At 36.3% G+C, this 21,141-nt stretch overlaps 1 protein-coding gene across 1 annotated transcript in view; it reads right to left on the minus strand.

Annotated features, from left to right (window-relative positions):
- Positions 1-21,141, minus strand: part of IMPA2 (inositol monophosphatase 2) — an 83,550-nt gene that overhangs the window by 16,049 nt on the left and 46,360 nt on the right. Inside the window, exons 3-4 of the mRNA XM_036750968.1 lie at positions 11,608-11,712; positions 7,459-7,504 (exon numbers count right to left, since the gene is read on the minus strand). Coding sequence (XP_036606863.1) covers positions 7,459-7,504; positions 11,608-11,712 — 151 coding nt within the window. The remainder of the gene's footprint in view (positions 1-7,458; positions 7,505-11,607; positions 11,713-21,141) is intronic.

Consider the following 21,141-nt stretch of genomic DNA (forward strand, 5'->3'; position numbering starts at 1 on the left):
CTGATGGCAAGACCTGGCTGACTCAATATCTTTACCATGGGTGTTTAGGATGTCATACTTCATTTTGTTTATTGAAATTGCACACTCCACTGTTTATTGTCAAGTATAATATTTTAAACACAAATAATTCATTTTTTCTTTTTCAATTAGCATTCTTATCTTGACAGCATGGCACAGTGAGCAGAGAGCCAACCTCAGAGCCAGAAGGACCCATGCTCAAGTCATGCCTGTGATACATACTGGCTGTGTGATCCTCAGCAAGGCATTTAACCTCTCAGAGTCCCAGACAACTCTTAAAGAATATGAATTACAGAGAAGGTGTTGATCTACATCGGCTGAAGGAATTTCCTCATCTGGAAGTGCCCCTGTACCAATGAAATCTGCCTTATACTCAACCCTACTCCTACTTGATCTTATCGTTAGCTCTTGGAGTAGCAATGCTTCCACCTCAGTGCAATCAGCCATCATTCTGGGAAGAAATCCCTTTAGAGAAATAGCCAGGCAACTGCTCCTGTATATAGCTACTGAAGATCCAGAAAAGAAAGTTCTTGCTACCAAAGTCTTTGGCACTGTCAAATGGTTCAACATCAGAAACTGATATAATTTCATCAGCAGAAATAACAATAAAGAAGAGGCATTAATATACACTTTGCCACAGCACCCTAAGGATCATGGGATCTTTCCATCTGACTGGCAGATGAAACCTTCCATATATGTTGTCTTTCCAATTAGAATACAAACTTCGAGTTTTATTCATATTCTCCCCTCCCCTCAAATGACACAAACACTTAAAGGACGGAGATGCATCATCATTAGCATGTTTTTTGTGGGTTTCCTTTTGTTGTTTTGCTCAAAATCAGCATGGCTTTTTCTTCCATCCTCATCCCCCTTTTTTGAAATTCTGGCAATTTACTCTTCTCTAGTTTTCATGACACTGCTGTCTCCTGATTTCTTCCTATCTCTCTGAGATTTCTCCTATACGCTATACTGGTTCACAGACTCATAACTGGAAGGGATCACAGAGGCCATCTAGTCTAGCCCATTCCTGAGTATATCTGCATTACAAAGACAACAGAGGTTTTTAACCTTTTATGTGTCATGGACCTTTTAGCCAATCTAATGAGGCTAATGGATCCCTTCTCAGAACTGTTTTTAAATTCTTACGATAATACTCATAGGATTACAAAGGAAACCAATTTCATTGAAATATAGGCACCAAATTATTTTTTAAAAATAACTTCATGGATCCCAGATTAAGAAAAACTGCTTCAGAACATGTACTTCAAGAGGTCATCAATCTTTTGTATGCTACTTAAAGACCTCAAGTAAGGGGAGGAAAACACTATCTCCCATGCCAGACTAATTCCACTTTAAGACTGTTAAATTTCCCCTTAGATTAGGCCTAAACCTATCTCTCTGTGACTGCCAACAATTGCTTTTCATTCCACCCTCAAAAGTAAAGAAAATCAAGCATAATCTCTCTTCCATGTGGCTTAGAAGTCACTGTTCTTTCTTTTTTTTTTGAGGGGGGAAGGCAGGGCAATTGGGGTTAAGTGACTTGCCCAAGGTCACACAGCTAGTAAGTATGTCAAGTGTCTGAGGCCAGATTTGAACTCAGGTCTTCCTGACTCCAGGGCCAGTGCTCTACTCACTGCACCATCTCACTGCCCCAGTCACTGTTCTTTCAGTACACAAGAGAGTTGTTTAGTATTACATCATTTGGTCTGCATAAGTCTGAAACCTTTCTTCAAATGACCATTTTTGATTGTAGTTTTTATTGCATTGTGATTAGTAAAGAATCTCTACTTTTCTGCAATTATTCATGACTTTTTAAATAACCTTGTACATAGCTGATTTTTGTAAAGTTTAGACAAAGTTTAGAAAGTGTATGTACTTTATATTTCCCATTCAGAAGTTATCAGAAGTCTATCACATGTACTTTTCTAAAATTTTATTCAGATCTTTAACTTCTTTATTGTTATTTTTGTTATATTAATCTATATGTGAAAGAAGCATGTTAGCATCCTCCACAATTATTTGTTTTACTGCATATTTCTCTCTATAGTTGGATTAGCTTTTCCTTTAGATATTTAAATACTAAGCCATTTTATGCACTTATATTTAGTATTGATATAACTTCATTTATCTTTTGTGCCTTTAAACAAACTATAATCCCCTACTTATCTCTTTTAACCATGCCTATTTTTATTATTATCTTTCCGGAAAACATGGTTGCCACTTATGATTTTTTTGGTTTTACATGAGGCATGATAGATTCTCCTCCAGCCCCTCATTTTAATTCTCTATGAATTTTTAAAGTTTCAGTTGTATTTTTGCAAAGATATTATTGTATTCTGCTTTCTAAGCCATTCTGCGACCTTCTTCCATTTTATGAGTGAATTAATGCAATTTATATTCCAGAATATCATTGTATGTGTGCTTTTCCTTCCAAAATATACTACTATAATGTCTTCTATTTACCTTGATTTCTTCTGCTCAGTCTTTATACTTTAAGTTATCTTTTCAATCAATGAAGATCTACCTTCCCCCCCACCCCCTGCCAAAGAAAACAAAACCCATATTACAAACCTGTATAGTCAAGTCAAAAAAAAAATTCCCTCCTTGGCCATGTTCAAAAAATATGTCTCACTCTGCATCCTGACTACATCACCTCTTTGACAGGAAATAAGCATCATGCTTGATCCTGAGTCCTCTAGAATTGATGTTGGCCATTGCATTGATCAGAGTTAAAAAGTCAGAGTTCAAAGTTGTTTGCCTTTGCAATAATGTTGTTGTTATATAAATTGTCCTCTTGGTTTTTCTCCCCTAGCTGAATTAGTTCATGCAAGTCTTCCCAGGTTCCTCTGAAACCACTGCCTTCATAATTTCTTATGGCACAATAGCATTCCATTACATTCATATATTATACTTATTCAGCCATTTCCCAATTCATGCTCCTTAGATTCTAATTCTAAGCTATTATAAAAAGTGCTGCTGTAAGTATATTTATACATATAGTTCCTTTTCTGATTTCTTTGATCTCTTGGGGGTTTAGTTCAGGTAGTAGCATTTCTGGGTACGCACAGTTTAATCACATTTGGGGCATAGTTCTAAATTGCTTCTCAGAATGTCTGTATCAGTTTATAGCTCCACCAAAAGTGCATTAATGTACCTGCTTTTCACAGGGACATCAGCTTTGTCATTTTCCTTCTTTGTCAACTTTGCCAATCTGATGGGTATGATATGGAAACTCAGAGTTGTTTTAATTTGAATTCATGAATTATTAGTGATTTAGAGCATTTTCATGTGACTATTAATAGCTTGGATTTTTTCCTCTGAAAAGTGTTCATATCCTTTGACTATTAATCAAATGGGGAATGGCTCTTATTCTTATAAATTTGAATCAATTCCTGATATACCTTAAAAATGTATATCTACATTTTGAAAGTTTTTCCATTCTATGTAGTTTGGAGATTATGAATATAACTACATCAATTAGAAACAATGCTCTTACATTTTAATGTATCAATGCTATATTTGAGTGATTGTGAGCAATAATTCTAATATAGTTTATTTGTTGAATTTTCAAGGTAATTTTGAGATCTGTATTTGCAGTATTGAGATTTGTCATCTTTCATTCCATGAAAGATAATGAGTTTCTATGTATAACTGAAGGCATAAGATCATGTCTTGCTAAGAATTAAGTAGGTGTTAAATTTCTGCTACCTGTGGTTTAATTTTTATGACTTCTTTGTATAATTGGTATTTCACAATAAATTCAGACTTCTTAAGGATGTATCTGTAACTGCTGGTAGTAATGACCTGGTCCTAAGTTACTATCATAAATCCCTTCATTTCTATAAAAAAATCCATATGACTCAGTTATTTTTTCAACCTTTTTTTGTTGAAATATCTTATGGAGTTCATGGTTGAGTTCAAATGGATTTTGTCCCATGGCAAACTTTTTGATTCCACTCCTGCACCTAAACCTGTGAAACAGCTAAGGTGTATAAGCTTCTGCTATTGCTTAATGACATGATTGTTCCAATAGCATTTGTTTAAGCTTTTAAATTGTTTGTCATGTACTTGGAGAACATCTATCAATCTTCTACCTTAGCCACCTTAGGGTGATGTGTCCTTTGTTTTGTTAATATTGTAAGCGGTTTTGATAGACTATTACAGATTTGGAAAGTATACTATTTTGAAGTTCAAAAAAATGTATACCCAAACTTGAATCATGTAGACATTGATTTTGTTTAATATGTTCTTTCCATTAAATTTTGATTTTATATTGGTACTAAGTCTCTTGACATATATTGCCACTGCCTTCCCTTGATGACGTGATGCTTTATTTGTCCTAACTGGAGGAGACCAAAGTGTTTTTAAGTATTACCTTCATCCTTTGGTTCAATTTAATCTCCAAAGTCAAGCTCAAAGAGTTTAGTGTCTATTTTTAGCATGCATTAAGAATTTTATATTTAACAAAGTCAAAATAGACATTTTAAGTCACTGGAGAAAGATTTCACAAGATGGAGAAGCTGTCTAAATTATTTTTCACTAGAGTCATATAACTTTAGGACACCTATGTACATCAAGTGACTAATAAGATGTTTTGATGTGACTTCACAATCTTATGAAAGAATGCTCTGACTCATTAATAATAAGAGAAATACAAATCAAAACAACCCCGAGGATTCATTCGTTCACTCAGGAAATTGGCAAAGATGACAAATTATGGGAGCAGTCAATGGGGAAATACTGATGTACTGACAGGAACGCTATGAACTGGTCCAACCATTCTGAAAAGCAATTTGGAGTTATGCAAAGAAAATGACTAAAATCTTCACGCCCTTTGATCCAGAGATTATATTGTCAGGCATACATCTCAAGCAGGTCAATGACAGAAGAAAGACCCTAAACGTACCAAAATATTTATAGCTATTTTTGTTGTAACAAAAAACTAGAAACACAGAAGATTCCCATTGCTTGAGGAACAGGTAAACAAGCTGTAATGGAACATTGTTGTAAAAAAAAAGTTGAACGTGATGAATACAGAAACATGTGCAAAGACATATAAATTGGTTCAAAGTGAAGCAAACAGAATCAGGAAAACAATTTACATGACTACAACATAGAAACAACAATAAAACAATTGATACTGAATTCTGTGAAATTATGGTGATGCGGCTTAATGCCAAAGAAGAGATATGAGAAAGCACCTTCCTCCCTTCTTTGTCAGGGTCTCCCTTTGGGACTATGGATGTGGAACACTGAAGATAATATCAATCTTATGTTATCCTTTGTTTTAAGGCATAACTTTCTGAAAGGGAGAAGGAGGTAGAATTTCTTACACTGGGAAATGCAGGTGATAGAAAAACAAAAGACAGAGATGAAGACTGGAGCTGGGGTTTCATTGATATAGCAAATTCCAGGATGAGGAAACTTCTTCTACCAACGCAGGTCAGCACATTTTCTACAACTTATTGTCTTAAGAAGTTGCCTAGAACACTGAGAGGTTAAGTGACTTGTCCAGGGTCATACTGACAGTATGTGTCAGAAGTAGGACTGGAACTTCTTGGATAGGACAGGTCTTATCTCTGAAGCCAACTCTCTATCCACTATACCACAGTTACCTCTTGCTATAAAATAAATTTTAAAAAAAGATCTTTTGGAATGTATGATTCCCTCTTTAACTTGGAAGCTATACTTTAGGAGTAGGAATAATATTAGAATAATGGGTTTAAGGTTAGTTAGAACCATAATGGACTCAATTGTCTCTCTGAAAGATCCCATGTTTTATATCAATTGTTCTCAACGTTATTGTGTTAGTAGTATGTTTTAAATGAAAAACATTTTTTAGTGGGGATGACAAACATTCCCAGTACAGTAAGTTATATTTTATGTTTTTGCAGTGCATGAATAAACTATGAGTGTAGAACTGAGTCAAAGGCTTTGTAATAACTTATAAAGAATAAATATTATGGTGTTTTCAGGTACTTTGTTCAATAAATACTAGATCAATTAAAAGTTATTCTTTATAGTTCTGCAACTTTTTGGTATAGCTTTTTTTGTTCCTTGGTCAATATATTTTTTTCTTAACTTGTAGATTTTTTTAGTCATAGTATGCACTGTGTAACATATACAAACAAGTAACTGGTCTATATTTGTAGGGGTTAGTATTGTTATTATTCTTTACAGTTTGTGATATTGGCCAAGTTCTTTTTCTTTTCCAAGCTTCAGTTTCCTCATCTTTAAAATGGAGATAATAAAACTTGTACATGAGAAGACAAGGGAAGCCAGGAAGGGGAAAATCTATAGCAGTGATAATGACAATGAGTAGAATTTATATAGCACTTTGAGGTTTGCAAAGTGCTTTATAGATTCCTCCTTTTATTTTTACAATAACCCTATTATGTAGATGCTATTACTACTAGAAAGATGAGGCAATTGAGGCAGACGGAGGTCTTGCCCAGGGTCACACAGCTATTAAGTGCCTGTGGCTGGATTTGAACTCAGGTATTCCTGACTCCATTCTCAGCATTCAATTCACTATGCCACCTAACTTTCTATTAGTCTCAAGATCTCCACTGATTCAGTTATATACTATGGTTTTTACTCTCTACCTTTTCTAAGTTTGTTGTGCAGATCAGAGGATTTACATATAAAGCACTATATAAATATAAATTACCAGAGAAAAGCACATCTACCCCCTTCTACACAAAACCTTTTCTGATTTCCCCAGCCACTAATGTCTTATTCTTCCAAATTACATTGTATATACTTTTATATATGAACATATATGTACTTATTTATGCGTCTACATACACATATATGTGTACCTGTCCTTCCCAATAGAATATAAAGTCCTTGAGGACAGCAACTCTTTCATATGTCTTTGTAGCTCCATTGCTTAGTACAGTGCCTGGGCACATAATCCACACTTAAAAAAATGCTTGATGATTGAATAATTAATGTAAATTTTTTTTCTGTTTGCTGTAAGCCAATCATGAGTTTCTTTTTACTGGTCTCATAAATATCATTTTCCCAACAGTGCTACTACATAACCCAAGTAAAAACAGAAGCTAGCCACTTACTAGCAAGTGGGAATGAAAGGCAAACTGAAAAGCCGCACCTATACACCCTCCCTGCCCCCCGCCCCGCCCCCCATCCTGACTCCAACAGATTTAGATTTGTTTGCTCTGCTGGGTTTTATTTGCACATTATAGAGACATATGCTTGGATTTCTTTGTCAACACTGAACTTCCCTATGGGGAGAGTGGAGCCAGGGTCCTGAGGTTATATCTACACAAAGCTTTCAAGGAAAGTTGACTAAACAAGCAGATATAGACATAACTACTGCTGTCTTTTATACTTTTGGATGATTCTGAGCCAACTCCAGGTTGCCCACGTATAGAACACACTCTATATGCACATACAATATACACACACACAATATACCTCTCGATTAACAGCAAATCCAATGCTAACTGCCACTGTTGGAAATCTGCAAAGAAAACCAAACACAATAATTTTTCATATAAACAAACCCCGAAGATCTTTATAAATGTGCAAGCCCCTAACACCCACTGTGGGGTATTATGGGAAGGACGCCTAAGTACTTCACTGTTACTTTACTTTTACCCCTTTTAGAATCTTGGAAACCACTTCCATAACAAACATCCTCAGGTCACCATGTTATAATCTGCTAACATTTGAAAGAAGAGAAGTAATCTGAGCCAGGCAGCATGGGATAAGTGCTTGGAATCAAGAAAGACCTTAGTTCCATTCCCACTCTTGACCATATGTAACTCTGGATGAATCACTTAATTTCCAAAGTCAAAGCCTCCTCATCTTTAAAATGCATGCTATTTTCATTACTCATCTTACTGAGTTATTGGGGGATCAAATAAAACAATTCCTGTAAAGGGTTTTGCAAACATTAAACATCAGCTATTGTTATCAATTTTTTGTTATTCAGTTATTTCTGTTGTGTCTGACTCTTTACGACCCCATTTGGGGTTTTCTTTGCAAAGATACTGGAGTGGTTTGCCATTTCCTTTTCCATCTCATTTTTACAGATGAGGAAACTGAGGCCAACAGAGTTAAGTGACTTGCCTCGTAAGTGTCCGAGGCCAGATTTGAACTCAGGGAGAGTCTTCCTGACTCCAAGCCCAGCGACTCTATCCACTGTTCCACCTAACTGCCCTTTATTATCAGTTACCCAAGCTTTTACTAGATTATGAAGCAGTGAGTAAAGAGTGGTAGATCTGGAGTCAGTGGACGTAGGTTCAAATTTCAGTTTTGCCACTGAGAATCTATGTGATCTTGGTCAAGTCACCATTAAGGTTGCTCATTTGTAAAATGAAAGGAGTTGAACTAGATGACCTTTAATATTTCTTCTAGCTCTAAATCACAGACAGTAGGATCCTTGAGACAAGGCACTGTCTTTTATCTTTCTTTGTATTCTTAGTACTTAGCACAGTGCTTGGCACACAGTGAACCTGTAATAAGTATTAGCTGACTGACTGATCCTGTATGAGCTACTGTTTGTCACAAGACCCAAAAGACCACAATTACAGTAGCCATTTAGGGATTATTTAAACCACTTTATTTAAATTTAAAACCACTTATTTAGATCTCCCAATCTTGGATCATATCCCAATGAAATGCCAGGACAGATTTTTAATAGCAAAAAAAGACAAACTCCCCAAACTCTTTAAGTGGATAGGGGAGTTAATGAAGAAGCTTTCTGGATGGGGAGGTACCAGGTAGGAAAAGAGACCTGGTCTGGGGTCAGCCACTACCTAACCACAACAACAGGAGTGATAAAATGCTATCCTATTTCCTTTGGTCAACAATAACATCCTTGAGATGGGTCATTGGTCAGCAGCTCTACATATTTAATACTTTGCTGGGATCCTAAAAGAAGCCAGAGACTCAAGCTATGTCTCACACATAGCCTGCACATCAGGAAAGTTGTATGTCATGATTGACCCCCTCATTTTATGTTATAGATTTTTGTTTTTAAGGTCTTTGAATAATCATTGATAGACATGAATTTCACAAATTAAAATTAATATTATCTACTTTAACTTCCTGTTAGGCCTTAGGAGTTCAAACCCTTACTAGCATCTAATTTCTGACTGCAAGACTAGAGAAGGTTAAGAATAATTGGATTAAATGAAAAGAACCAAATCAAACCCCTGTTTGGTAATTATAAACATTTTTGCCAATAAAAGAAAAAAAGCAGAATATCTTCCCAGAAGAAGGTTGAAAATGAAAGCCATTATTTAAATGCCAATCCTGAGAAACATGCCTGTGTCTCAATCTCAATGATTATTAAAAAGGATAGAAATCTGACATATGAATCACCAAAAGTATTTTGGAAGTCTTTGGACCTGTATAATTCATGTAGCACAGCTTTTATCACGCTTTAGTTCTCTGCAAATCCCTAAATTCAGCTCATGCCTGGATTCTTAAGCTCTCTATCTCTCCAAGTTACTTCCTTAAACATGATAGTCTAGAAGCCTGGGTTACAAAATACAAAGACCTCGAAATGCATCTTTTGTATTCATCCCTGTATGCCCAGCATCTTTTTCATGACACCTAGAACAGTGCCCTGTGCACACAGTAAGTGCTTAATAACAGTGGGCTAAATTGAATTGAATTGTATTTAATACAATACAGTTTGATGTGTAAATTATAAAGATACCTATGGATGGATTAGCAGCCAAACAATTTTATAACGAATGACTCATGTTATGAAAATTCACCCCAAAATGAGTGGAATGTAATCTTATTCTTAGGGAGATGCTTAGAACATTGGAAGGTTACTTGACTTTCCTCGTTTCACACAGCCATTACATGTCAGAGATAGGACTTGAATATCGGTCTTCTTGCCTCTAAGCCCATGCCCTCCAACCACTATGCTTTTATATTTGAATAAAATAATACAGGGTGAAATCTGCAAGCACACACCATTGAACCAATTTTGCACCTACAATTTAGACTGGCTTCCATCTGGCGGTGCTAAACTTTGTTTCTGAGCACTCGGTATGGGATCTGTTTCAGAGGTAGCCTGGAATGGCCAATACTGCAATAGACTTGGAGTTGGAAAGACTCTGTTTTGACTTTGTGTTACAAGCTGTGTTAACTTCTCTGAGTGTTAGTTTTCTCATCTATAAAATGGTGACAATAAGACTACAAGCTCCTACCTAACGGCATTTTTGTGAGGTTCAAACAAGATAATGTGTATGTAAGGTGCTTTGCAAACCTTACAAGCACTATATATCAGTTAGTATTATCACTTAACTTTAGCAGTTATACTATCCAGCAAGATAAGTCACTTTTTTAAAATTTCTTTTATTTTTAATTTATGGAATAAAACAAGCATTTCCATAACATGGTATAATAAAAAAGATTGCACATGAACCTGCAAATCTATTAAGTACAAGTATCATGTACAAATCTATAATGTACAACTTGCTATTCCTTTTAAATATATAATAAACTTAAATATATAATTAGCATCTTTAGACTTCATTTTTCTCCCCTTCAAAATGAAGTATGGTTAGACTAGATACCGTTTAAGATCTCTTCCAGTTTATTAATCTATGATCCTATGATAAACATGTTGTAGGTGGAGAAACAGAAACTCAGTGGTTAAGGTCACGAAGCTAGTAAATCTGAGACCCACTTATAGGTTTCCTGACTTCTAGTCTCTTAGAGCTCTTTCAACTATACCGTGGGCCTCTTTATGGCATTGAAGCTGTCCTTGCTCTTCCAAGGCCATTGTCACAGAGTAGACTAGAACTATGATCTCCTTTCATTCTGGATCAGCCTAGCCTTAGATATACATCTATCAAATTTCCCATCTCCAGTTATTTTACTTTTATCATATAACTTGCTCATATCTTTAGGACCTCTGCTCTTAGGTCTGATACTACATTATTTATCTCAATACAATAAGCTTTTGGAATGATGTCTTCCTTTTTTTTTTTTTGCTTTGAAATCCTTGGATTTTTGTTTGCAGAAATTTAATACATTTATATATATAAAAAAGTTACAAATGGCATTTAGATTATACTTTTCTGAATTACCTATTTTCTAAATTTAATATCCATTTCTCTAATTAATCTATGCTGTCAATGACATTTTCATTTTTCAACATTAAAATGTTGATTTTTTTTCCTGTTTTTCCTTTAAACATCTTCTTTGCTATTACAAAATTCATCATCATCACCATCAACAATGAACACATTCAAATGAGTGATTTATTATAGTGGCTACTTTTCTTTTAAATACCTTGACAATGATCATGAAGTGATTTTACCTTTCTTGGAATCCCCAGAGCTTAGCACAGTGTAGGGACTTAATAAATGCCAGGTTTTAAACAATCATGGATAGCATTTCCTTCATAACCACTTAGAGGGTCACTCATAATCACAGCAAATACTCCTTAAACAAATTACATCAATGGTATATAACTTATTAATTTTTGTTCACACACTTCAATCTAAAAAAATACTGCTTCTAGGAGAATGAAACCACTATTATAAAAAGGAATTACAAACAGAAATTTAAGATTCCTCATGATCTTATGCATACCTGTGTACAAAGTTGCAAGTACCATCAATAGGGTCAATGATCCAGGTAGGGCTATCTGTGAGGACACACTTTTCTCCAGCAGCAGTAGATTCTTCTGCAATGAACCTGTGATTAAAATGGAATCAGCCTATGACTTATAAGGAGCCCACCACTGTTCTGAAAAGTCCCCACTTCATTTTCTTAACTGACAGAATGATAGGATCTTAGAAGGGACCACTAATTACCTAGTCCAAATCCTTCATTTTACAGAAGAAATAGAATCTGCAAGATTAATGTTCAATTTCTATTGGAGTTGCACTAATTTTCAGCAGTTAGGAATTTGTCCAAATGACTTAAACTCTTCAACACTGTGTAACAATTGTTCCAAATTGCTTTGAGCCCTAATTTTAAAAGGGACATAATTATTCATACTATTTAGGATGGGGGGCAATATTTAGCCTGGAAAAGAGAAGACTAAAAGAGGAAGAGGAGAACAGTCTTCTAATATCTGAAAATCTATGGTCTGGAAGATGGATTAGATATAATCTGCATGTCCCTAGACAGCAGACCTAGAAGCAAGGGTCAAAAGTTTAAGGAGGCAAATGGGACTAAGTAAAAACTTCCTAACTGAATTATCTAAAAGTGGAATGAGTTCCTTTGGAGGTAGTGGGTTCTCCTTCACAGGAGATCTTCAAAGACTGGATGACCACTTGTTAGGTATATTATAGTGAGGATTCTTGTTCAGGTTTAGGTTTCACTAGATGACCTCTGAGATGCCTTCTAACTCTGAGTTTTTATAATGCTTTGATACTCCTTAAAAATATGCCTGAATCTCCCATCTTTAAGAAAAAAAAGGAAAAGAACCTTCATACAATATTACCATCCAGTCAAGCTATTTTATATTTCCCCTTCCTTTAAGAAACGCCTATCAAAATTCATTGCCTTCATTTGTTCACATCACACTCACTTCTTCTAACCTCATCACTTAACTGAAACTACTCTCCCCAAGGTTACAAATGATTTTTTTTTTATAAAGATGAAAGGCTTTTCTCAGTCCTTATCCCTCTTAACTTTTCTGTAGCATTTGATCTTGTGGACAATCCTCCCCTCCTGGATGCCCACTCCTCCCTGAGTTTTTACTGTAGTGTTCTCTCCTGATTTTCTTCCTACTTATCTGTTCTTTCCTTCTGGTCTCCTTTACTGGGTCATCCATCATGCTATCTGCATTGTGGTATCCCAGGTCTCTATCCTGGGCTCTTGCTCTCTCTGACTCTGTCTCTGTCTCTCTCTCTCTCTCTCTCTCTCTCTCTCTCTCTCTCTCTCTCACACACACACACACACACACACTCTTAGCTCCCATTGGTTCACCTGTCAGCTCTACACAGATAGATCTCCAATGTATATATAGAGCCCTAATCTATCTTTTGAACTTCAGTTCTGCATAACCAACTCTAGTGGAGATCTCCAACTAGTTGACTTGCAGCCATCTCAGTCGTCAAGTCAATAAACAGTTATGGAGTGCCTGTTGTGCTAAGTGCTGGAAATTCAAAAAGAGGCAAAAGATAGTTCCTGCCCTCGAGCAGCTCATAATCTAAGGCGGAAGACAACAACAAAGAAAATATATACAAACAAGCTATACTCAGGATAAATAAGAAATAATTATGAGCAGGAAAGCACTCAAATCAAGATGGGTTGTGAAAGGCTTCCTGTAGAAGATGGGATTTTAATTGGGACTTAAAGGAAGCCAGTACTCAGAGATGAAGAGGGAGAGCATTTCAAGCCCAAGGGACAGTGAGAGAAAATTCCTGGAACCAAGTGACAGAATGTCTTGTTCACAGAACAGCAAAGAGGCCAAATTCAATTCAGACTTAACATGTACAAAGAAAATTCACCATCTTTACCCTTCCCAACCCCACCCTCTTCCTAGCTTCAGAGTACCACCATCCTCAAGTCACCCATTTTTACAAGTTTGGAGTCAAACTTGACCCTTCTCCCTCCCTCATCCTCACATTCAATCAGTTGCCAAGTCCTATGGATTCCACATTCCCACTGTTTCCTATTCAGTCTCCTTTCTCCACAGACATAGCCCTTACTCTTGTATAGCCCACCATAAGCTCTCTCTTGGAGTACTACAGTAGTCTTATAATTGGTCTCCTTGTCTCAAATCTCTGTCCTCCAATCCATCCTCCAAACAGCTACCAGACTGATATTCCTGAAACACTGGGGTGACCATGTCGCTAAGCAGCTCAGGTAACTCCAGTGGCTTCCTCATGCCTCTAGGATAAAGCACAAACTTCTCTTTTGGTTTTAAAGCCTTTCACCATCAGGCTGAAGCCTGCTTTTCAGACTTATTGCATACTACTCTCCTTCATGTAGTCTACGGTCTGGTCAAACTCACTTTCTTGCTGCTCCCTGTACCTAACATTGCATCTCTCATCTCCAGGCTTTTGTATAGGCTGTTTCCCATGCCTTGAAAGTATTTTTCATTTTTATCTTTGTAACACCAGTGCTTGGTACACTGCCAGCCACAGAATAGGTATTTAATAAGTGCTTATTGGTTTGAGTTGATGGCAGAAAGATTTCATTCTCATTTCCCCTTTTGCTAGCAGGGGGAGAGTTCTTCAAAAGAATGCCTACCCTGTCATCTCTTAGGTAACTCAGTAGATAGTTAGCTGGCTTGGATATATGCAACTCATAATCCTCTCTAATTTTTTAATGCAATGTAATAAAAGAAAGAAGTCAGATAAAGTATAAAAAATAGGAAAGACTAAATAATTTGGGACTACTTTACTAGAAGAAGAGAAAGCTAAAGGCAGATTTACTATGATCTTTTAACTACATGAAAGGCAGTTTATGTAATATGATGCATAAGACCAAGGGCCAGTTCATTCTACTCTTAGATCTGCCACTAATTCATTGGGTATCTTTGGAAAAGTCACTTTATTTCTGTGAGCTTCAGTTTCCTCATATTTGAAAGGAGACAACTGGCTTAGATGGCCTCTGAGGTTCTTTCCAACTATAAAATTTTATGACTCTATGATACAGCCTACATATGGTGGTATGGTGGTAAGTTCCTAGGGAACAATCAAGAAGGAAAGGGCTCTCAAATTCCTTTCAAGAAGAAATGGATCTCAATGAGTTATTGGAAAGGATTTCCTGTTTGCAAGAGTTATGTGATATCTGAAGACTATTAAAAAACTACATTTTAGATGAAGATGTGCAGGGAGTTGATTTGTTCCAGTTTTATTCTTTTGTATTCTATCTTGGTGAGACATTCCACCCTTAATCCCCAGCTGTTTTCCTTTTTTGCTGGCAAAATATAAACATAATGTGGGAATAAGGTAGGGAAACTAGGCCCTAAAGGAATGAATTTCTAGGAAGCCCTCTCGGTTTTATATACATAGGTATCAAGTAACAGTAGATTGTCATAAAATAATTGTTTTACATCCACAGAGTTCAGATCATCCCCACTTTTTAAAAAAAATATTTTTTTCGCTATAAGAAATGGGGAACATACAGACTTCATAATAACCTGGAAAGGCCTACATGATCTGATGCTGAGTGAGGGGAAGAGAACCAGGAGAACATTGTACACAGTCACAGACATATTGCTTCTGTGATGACTAACTTTCATAGACTTGGCTCTTCTCAGCAATGTAAGGTTCAAAGACAGCTCTAAAGGACTCATGACAGAAAGAGCTATCTACATCCAGAGAAAGAATTACAGAGTCTGAATGCAGATTGAGGCAAACTATTTGCTCTCTCTTTTTTTTTCCTCTTCCTTTTTGGTTTTGTTTCTTCTTTCTCATGATTCATTCCATTGGTTATAATTCTTTACAACTTGGCTATTGTGTAAATAAGTTTAATACAAAAGAATATGTAGAACATATATCAGATTCCATGCTGTCTTGGGGGAGGAGAGGGGAGGGGAAGGAAGGGGAGGAAATTTGGAAATCAAAAACTTGTGGAACTGAGTGTTGCAAACTAAAAATAAAAAATTTATTTAATAAAAAAATTTTTTCCACTTAATAGTATTTTATTTTTTCCAATTACATGTAAAGATAGTTTTTAACATTCACTTTTGTAAGATTTTGAGTTCCAAAATTTTCCTTCCTGCCTCCCTCCTCTCCCCATTTGCCAAGACAGGAAGCAATCTGATATAGGCTATACATGTACAATCATATTAAACATATTTCCACACATACCGTCTTTTCAACAAAATGAAAACTATATCATAAGGCAGATCATTTATTTCCCATAAGAACTACTGGCATTTACATTCAGTACAAACTAAATCCCTGCCAACAAACTATATCTCTACTTCTAATTATGCAAAATTATAACATTGTGCCTGAATCAATTTATAATTAATCAATAAACATTTATTAAATTCCTTTTAAGGGTTAGGCAGAGTGTTCAGTGGTAGAAATAATTGAAGTAATAGAGGGAAAGGATGCGAAGAGATGAAGTGACTTGTTCAAATTCACAAAGTCAGTTAGTAGAATAAACAGAAAGAGAACCCAAGTCACCAGAATCCCAGCCCAATGTACTTTTCTTTCAATTTAACAAATGCTTAATAAATACTGGTGATGTACAAAGGCTGAGATTACAAAGACAAATGAATGCCCTCCAAGATCTTACATTTTTCTGGGAGATGTAATATGTAAGGGTTTAATATAAGGAAAAACTATAAAGTTCTGTGAAATGAGCATAAATCCATTGTAAACATTATATAAGGGCCCTCGTGTACTATGAAATGTACACATAACACATAAAAATACAACTATGATATGTCCTAAATTCGACTTATTTTACGATGTCAATTGTAACAGACATTAATCATCTAGCAGACACTAATTTTGTCTGCCTTCTTTAAAATTTAGGAGGGCCTTTGAAGAACAGTTTGGATAGCCTATATTTCTCCAAAAAAAAGTCAAGTGGTATTTAAATTGTATCTTCTTTTTTTCCTCTAAAACTTCCCTGAAGCAAATAGAATGATTCAAAATAATTCCTTTGAGAAAACACACCATGCTCCTTCCTTTGCGGAGGATACTAGGTTTAAGTTATTAGGTACATGGAATATATGTATACAATATATGTATAAATGCCTCCTTGCTTGTGCTCATTGGTTTACCTAGCTTCCATATAAATATGGTTTTGATGGAAATCAGGGAGACCAGGAGGCATAGGTTAGGGGGCAGAGCACTCAAGGATTGGGAAACAGCCAATGTAAAGTCATAGGAAAATGGAACTTCATGTTTGAGAAATTCCAAGTGGGCCAGTGCACCTGGCATGGAGAAGGGTAAACTGTGGGAAGACGAGAAAGGTAAGAAGGATCCAGGTTATAAAGAGATATAAAGGACAGAGGACTTTATATTTGATTCTGGAGGTAATGGGACAGCTTAAGTCCTAGGGCATGGTCTCAGTTTGAAAGCTTATTTCTGTAACTACTTAGGTTTTCCTTGTCTTATATAATTTGCTATTATATTTTAAAGGAAAAAGAGTCCACACCCTTAGAATATATATACAAAAGAAGCAGATTGACTATTAATTGGCATGACAAATGCTGCTTGGCTTTAGCAAACTTAAGCCAAAAACAAGGCTGATAATGCTTTGAAAACAAATCTGGCCGGATTGTGAGGGGAAGAGCAATGACTCACGGCATTTAAAGGTGACACCCCAGGTAATTAGGAGAGATGTTAGTTCTGAAACTTATTCTCTTCAATTAGGAAGCAGATGCCTACAAGGCATGTAGGGGAAAGACAAAAGTAAAATTCTCAGGCATCCTCCCTTCAGCCATTCATAAGGCTATATAAATATGCTTGGGGGAAATGATATATTTAAAGGTTTCATAAAATTAATGCAATATTTAAATGAGACCTATGCAAAGTAAAAGGTAAGGCATGCAGCTAATTTCCTACTCTTCAAGTAAAATGCTCTAAGCCTATGGGGATCCTCTCCAGTCATCCTGATCTGTATCTTGCCACTGGACCTGGATGGCTCCAGAGGGGAAAATGAGGCTGGTGACCTTGCACAGCCCTCACTCACTTAAATCTAATTCACTTGCAAGTCATGGCATAATCTTACTGATGGCACGGTCCTCTTCAAGAATGAAGGACAAACAACAATCTAAGTCTATATGACAAAGAGTTGACAACAGAAAAGTTCAAAGTTAAAGTGATAAGTTTAGCAAGTAATCTGCATGATAAATACTGCTGAGCTATTCCTTCATTTGAAGCTATTCACTTTCATTCATTTATTTATTCATTCATCAAAACTTCACTTAGAGATTTGCATCTGCAAAGTACTATGTTAGGCAGTAGGTAGAGGCAGCTAGGTGGTGCAGCCCATAGAAGGCTGGGCCCCCTATCAGGAAGGAAGAACTGAGTTCAAATCCATCCTCCAAAACTTACTAGCTGTGTGACCCTGGGCAAATTGCTTAACTTCTCTGTCCTAGTTTCCTCATTCATAAGATGGGGATAATATTAGCACCTACCTTCTAATATTTTTAAAGCTCTATATAAATGCTACTCATTATTATTATTATTATTATTATTATATGTTAGGGACACCAATATGAATATCACAGGGCCCCTGCCCTTTGGACTCTTGCAACTGATGAGTTACATTTAATCAATCAACTATTTACTGGGCACTTACTATGTGCCAAAAACAAGTTAGGTGTTGAAGGCAATCAAAAAGTTCTTTAGAACAAAAGGAGTCCTAGACTTTAGAGATTCTCATCCAACCTCCCTCCTACTGCAGGAATCTCTTCTACTCCATTTCTTAAACCTGGCCATATAGCTCCTGCTTGAACATACCCAAGGATCAGGAAGTTTACTATCTCACTCAAATAGAAGTCCCATTCCATTTTTTGGAATGCTCAAAGCCTTTTGTTTTTACCTCTACCAAAACATTTACCTAGTTTTAGGGTTGCCCTCTAGAGCTACAGAGAATGTAGCCTGTAGTATTGGGTATACACTATACAAATAGAAAGAATCAATAGATTTGGATTCAGAAGACCTAGGTTGGAATCTTGGTTTTGGTCTTATTAATATTTTTTGGCCAAACATCTTGATTATCTGTGCTTCAATTTCCCCACCTGGAAAGCAAGATTCAACTAGATCAGTGTTTCTTAAACTGTGGGTCACGAAAAGATTTGTCAATAGTAAAAGGTTTCCGAATGTGCAATGACCAAAAATTAATTCAAAATCAAACACATAATGAATCTGAGGTGTTTCTGGCAGCACTTGCCCATGTTGCATCCAGCAACTTCACTGGAGCCTTGGTTCTGAACACAAAGCATGCACACTTTGCACTGTGCATAGCCCCAGGCCATGCAACACCAGTGAATGCTGCCCACACCGAAAAGGGGTGAGTTTAAGAAGTCCTGAACTAAAAGACCTCTAAAGTCCTTTTAGCTCCAAATTCTATGACTCCATAACCCTAACTTCTCTTCAGTAATAATAACAAACATTATAAAGTGCCTACTATGTATGAAGCTCTGTGCTATAGGTTGGGAGTGATGAAAAGACAAAGTTCCTACACATATAGATATAATATGGATTTTTCTAGGAATTGAGAATAATTTTGGTTGCAATATTCAGTAATGAATATATGGGATAAGGCTGGAGAGGTAGATTGGCATTCAAAGTTTTCCACATTTTGGTGACAAAGAATTCTGAATTGTGTCAAGGTGATAATAGAAAGACACTGAAGATTTCTCAACAGAAAAGTGACAGACATAGACCTATGAATGAAGATTAGGCTGGCAGCAACATTGAGGAAAGGGACAGTAGAGGTGGAAATACCCATTGCAATAGTCATGAGGGCCAATGGGAATTAAGAAGAGGTATGGTTGAGAGAGGTATTATGGACAGATATTGGAGAGGACTTAGTAACTGATTATATATGAAAGGTGAAGGAGAAGGAAAAATCAGAGATAATATTCTCTAATCTGATCCTTCCTACTATTATCCTATAGCTCCTCCCCTTTTTGACTAAATTCTTTATGAAAGCTGCCTATATGAGGTGCTTCTGCATCTTTTTCTCCCATTTGATTCTTACCTCAACATTCCACTGAAATTGCTCTCTCTGAAGTTAGCAATGACCTTTAAATGGACAAATCGAATGGCTTTTCTCAATCCTCAGCATTCTTGACCTCTATGCAGCTGTCAATCATCAGCATCTTACTCTGGAAAGTCTCTCCTCTCTAGTTTTTTTTTTTTATGCCACTACACTCTCTCCTGGTTCTCCTTCTACTTGTCTGACCACTTTTCAGTCCCCTTTACTGGATCTTCATCCAGGTGACAACAACCAACTATGTGGAAGTCACTCCAGGCTCTGTACTGCGCACTCTTCTCCTCTCTTTATATATTATCTTGCTTGGTGATCTCATCAGCTCCCATGGATTCAATTATCATGCCTACAAAAATAATTCCAAAATTCCATGTTGGTGTTCTTCAGTCATTTCAGTTGTCTGACTTTTATGACCCCATTTGAGGTTTTCTTGGCAAAGATAATGGAGTAGTTTGCCATTTTCTTCTCCAGCTCATTTTACAGATGAGGAAACTGAGGCAAATAGGGTTAAGTGACTAGTCCAGGGTTACACAGTTATTAAGCATCTGAGGCCAGATTTGAACTCAGGAAGATGAGTCTTCCTGACTCTAGGCCTGGCACTCTATCTACTGTGCCATGAAGATTCCATATCTAGCTCTAATCTCCCGCCTGAGTTCCAGTCTTATACAACTAACTGCCTTTTTTAGGTATCACAAACTGGACATGCAGTAGGCATCTAGACTCAACATGTCCAAACCAGAATTCATTATCTTTCTTTCTCCCCAAATATTCCCCTCCCAAATGTACTATTTATTACTGAGGAAAGTCACCCAGGCATTTAACTGTGGTGTTGTCCTTGACTCCTTACCCACTCACATATGCAATCTTTTGTCATATTAAAAATACTTTTTCAGGGGGCAGTGAGGTGGCACAGTGAGCAGAACACCAGCCCTGGAGTCAGGAGGACCTGAATTCAAATCTGGCCTCAAACACTTGACATACTTACTAGCTGTGTAACCTTGGGCAAGTCACTTAACCCTAATTGCCCTGCCTTCCTCCCTCCAAAAAAAAAAACACTTCTTCAGTGCCTATGATGTATAGATTTTTTGATAACATAAATAGGTCTTATACTTTGTCAGTATTTTTTCTGCGCCTATTTGATATAATCACGTGGTTATGTTCTTACTTTTATTATAATTATCTTGCTTTGCCAATCTTGAACCACCATTGCATCACTGGCATAAATCTAAATTAGGGTGAATGATTTTTTTACTATATTGCTGTTATCTTTTTGCTTTCATTTTACTTATAATTTAGTGATGTTGGTTAATAATTTCCTTTACATTATTCCTTCTATAGTTTAGGTTTTAAGATTATTTTTGTCTCATAAAAGGAGTTAGAATGTCTTCTTATTTTTTTGAGAATAATTTATGTCTGAAGTAGTTTTGGGGATCTTTTAGCCTCCTTACTTTGACAACTATTTTGTGCTCATTAAAC

This window comes from Trichosurus vulpecula, chromosome 1, assembly GCF_011100635.1.
Source record: "Trichosurus vulpecula isolate mTriVul1 chromosome 1, mTriVul1.pri, whole genome shotgun sequence".
NCBI lineage: Eukaryota > Metazoa > Chordata > Mammalia > Diprotodontia > Phalangeridae > Trichosurus > Trichosurus vulpecula.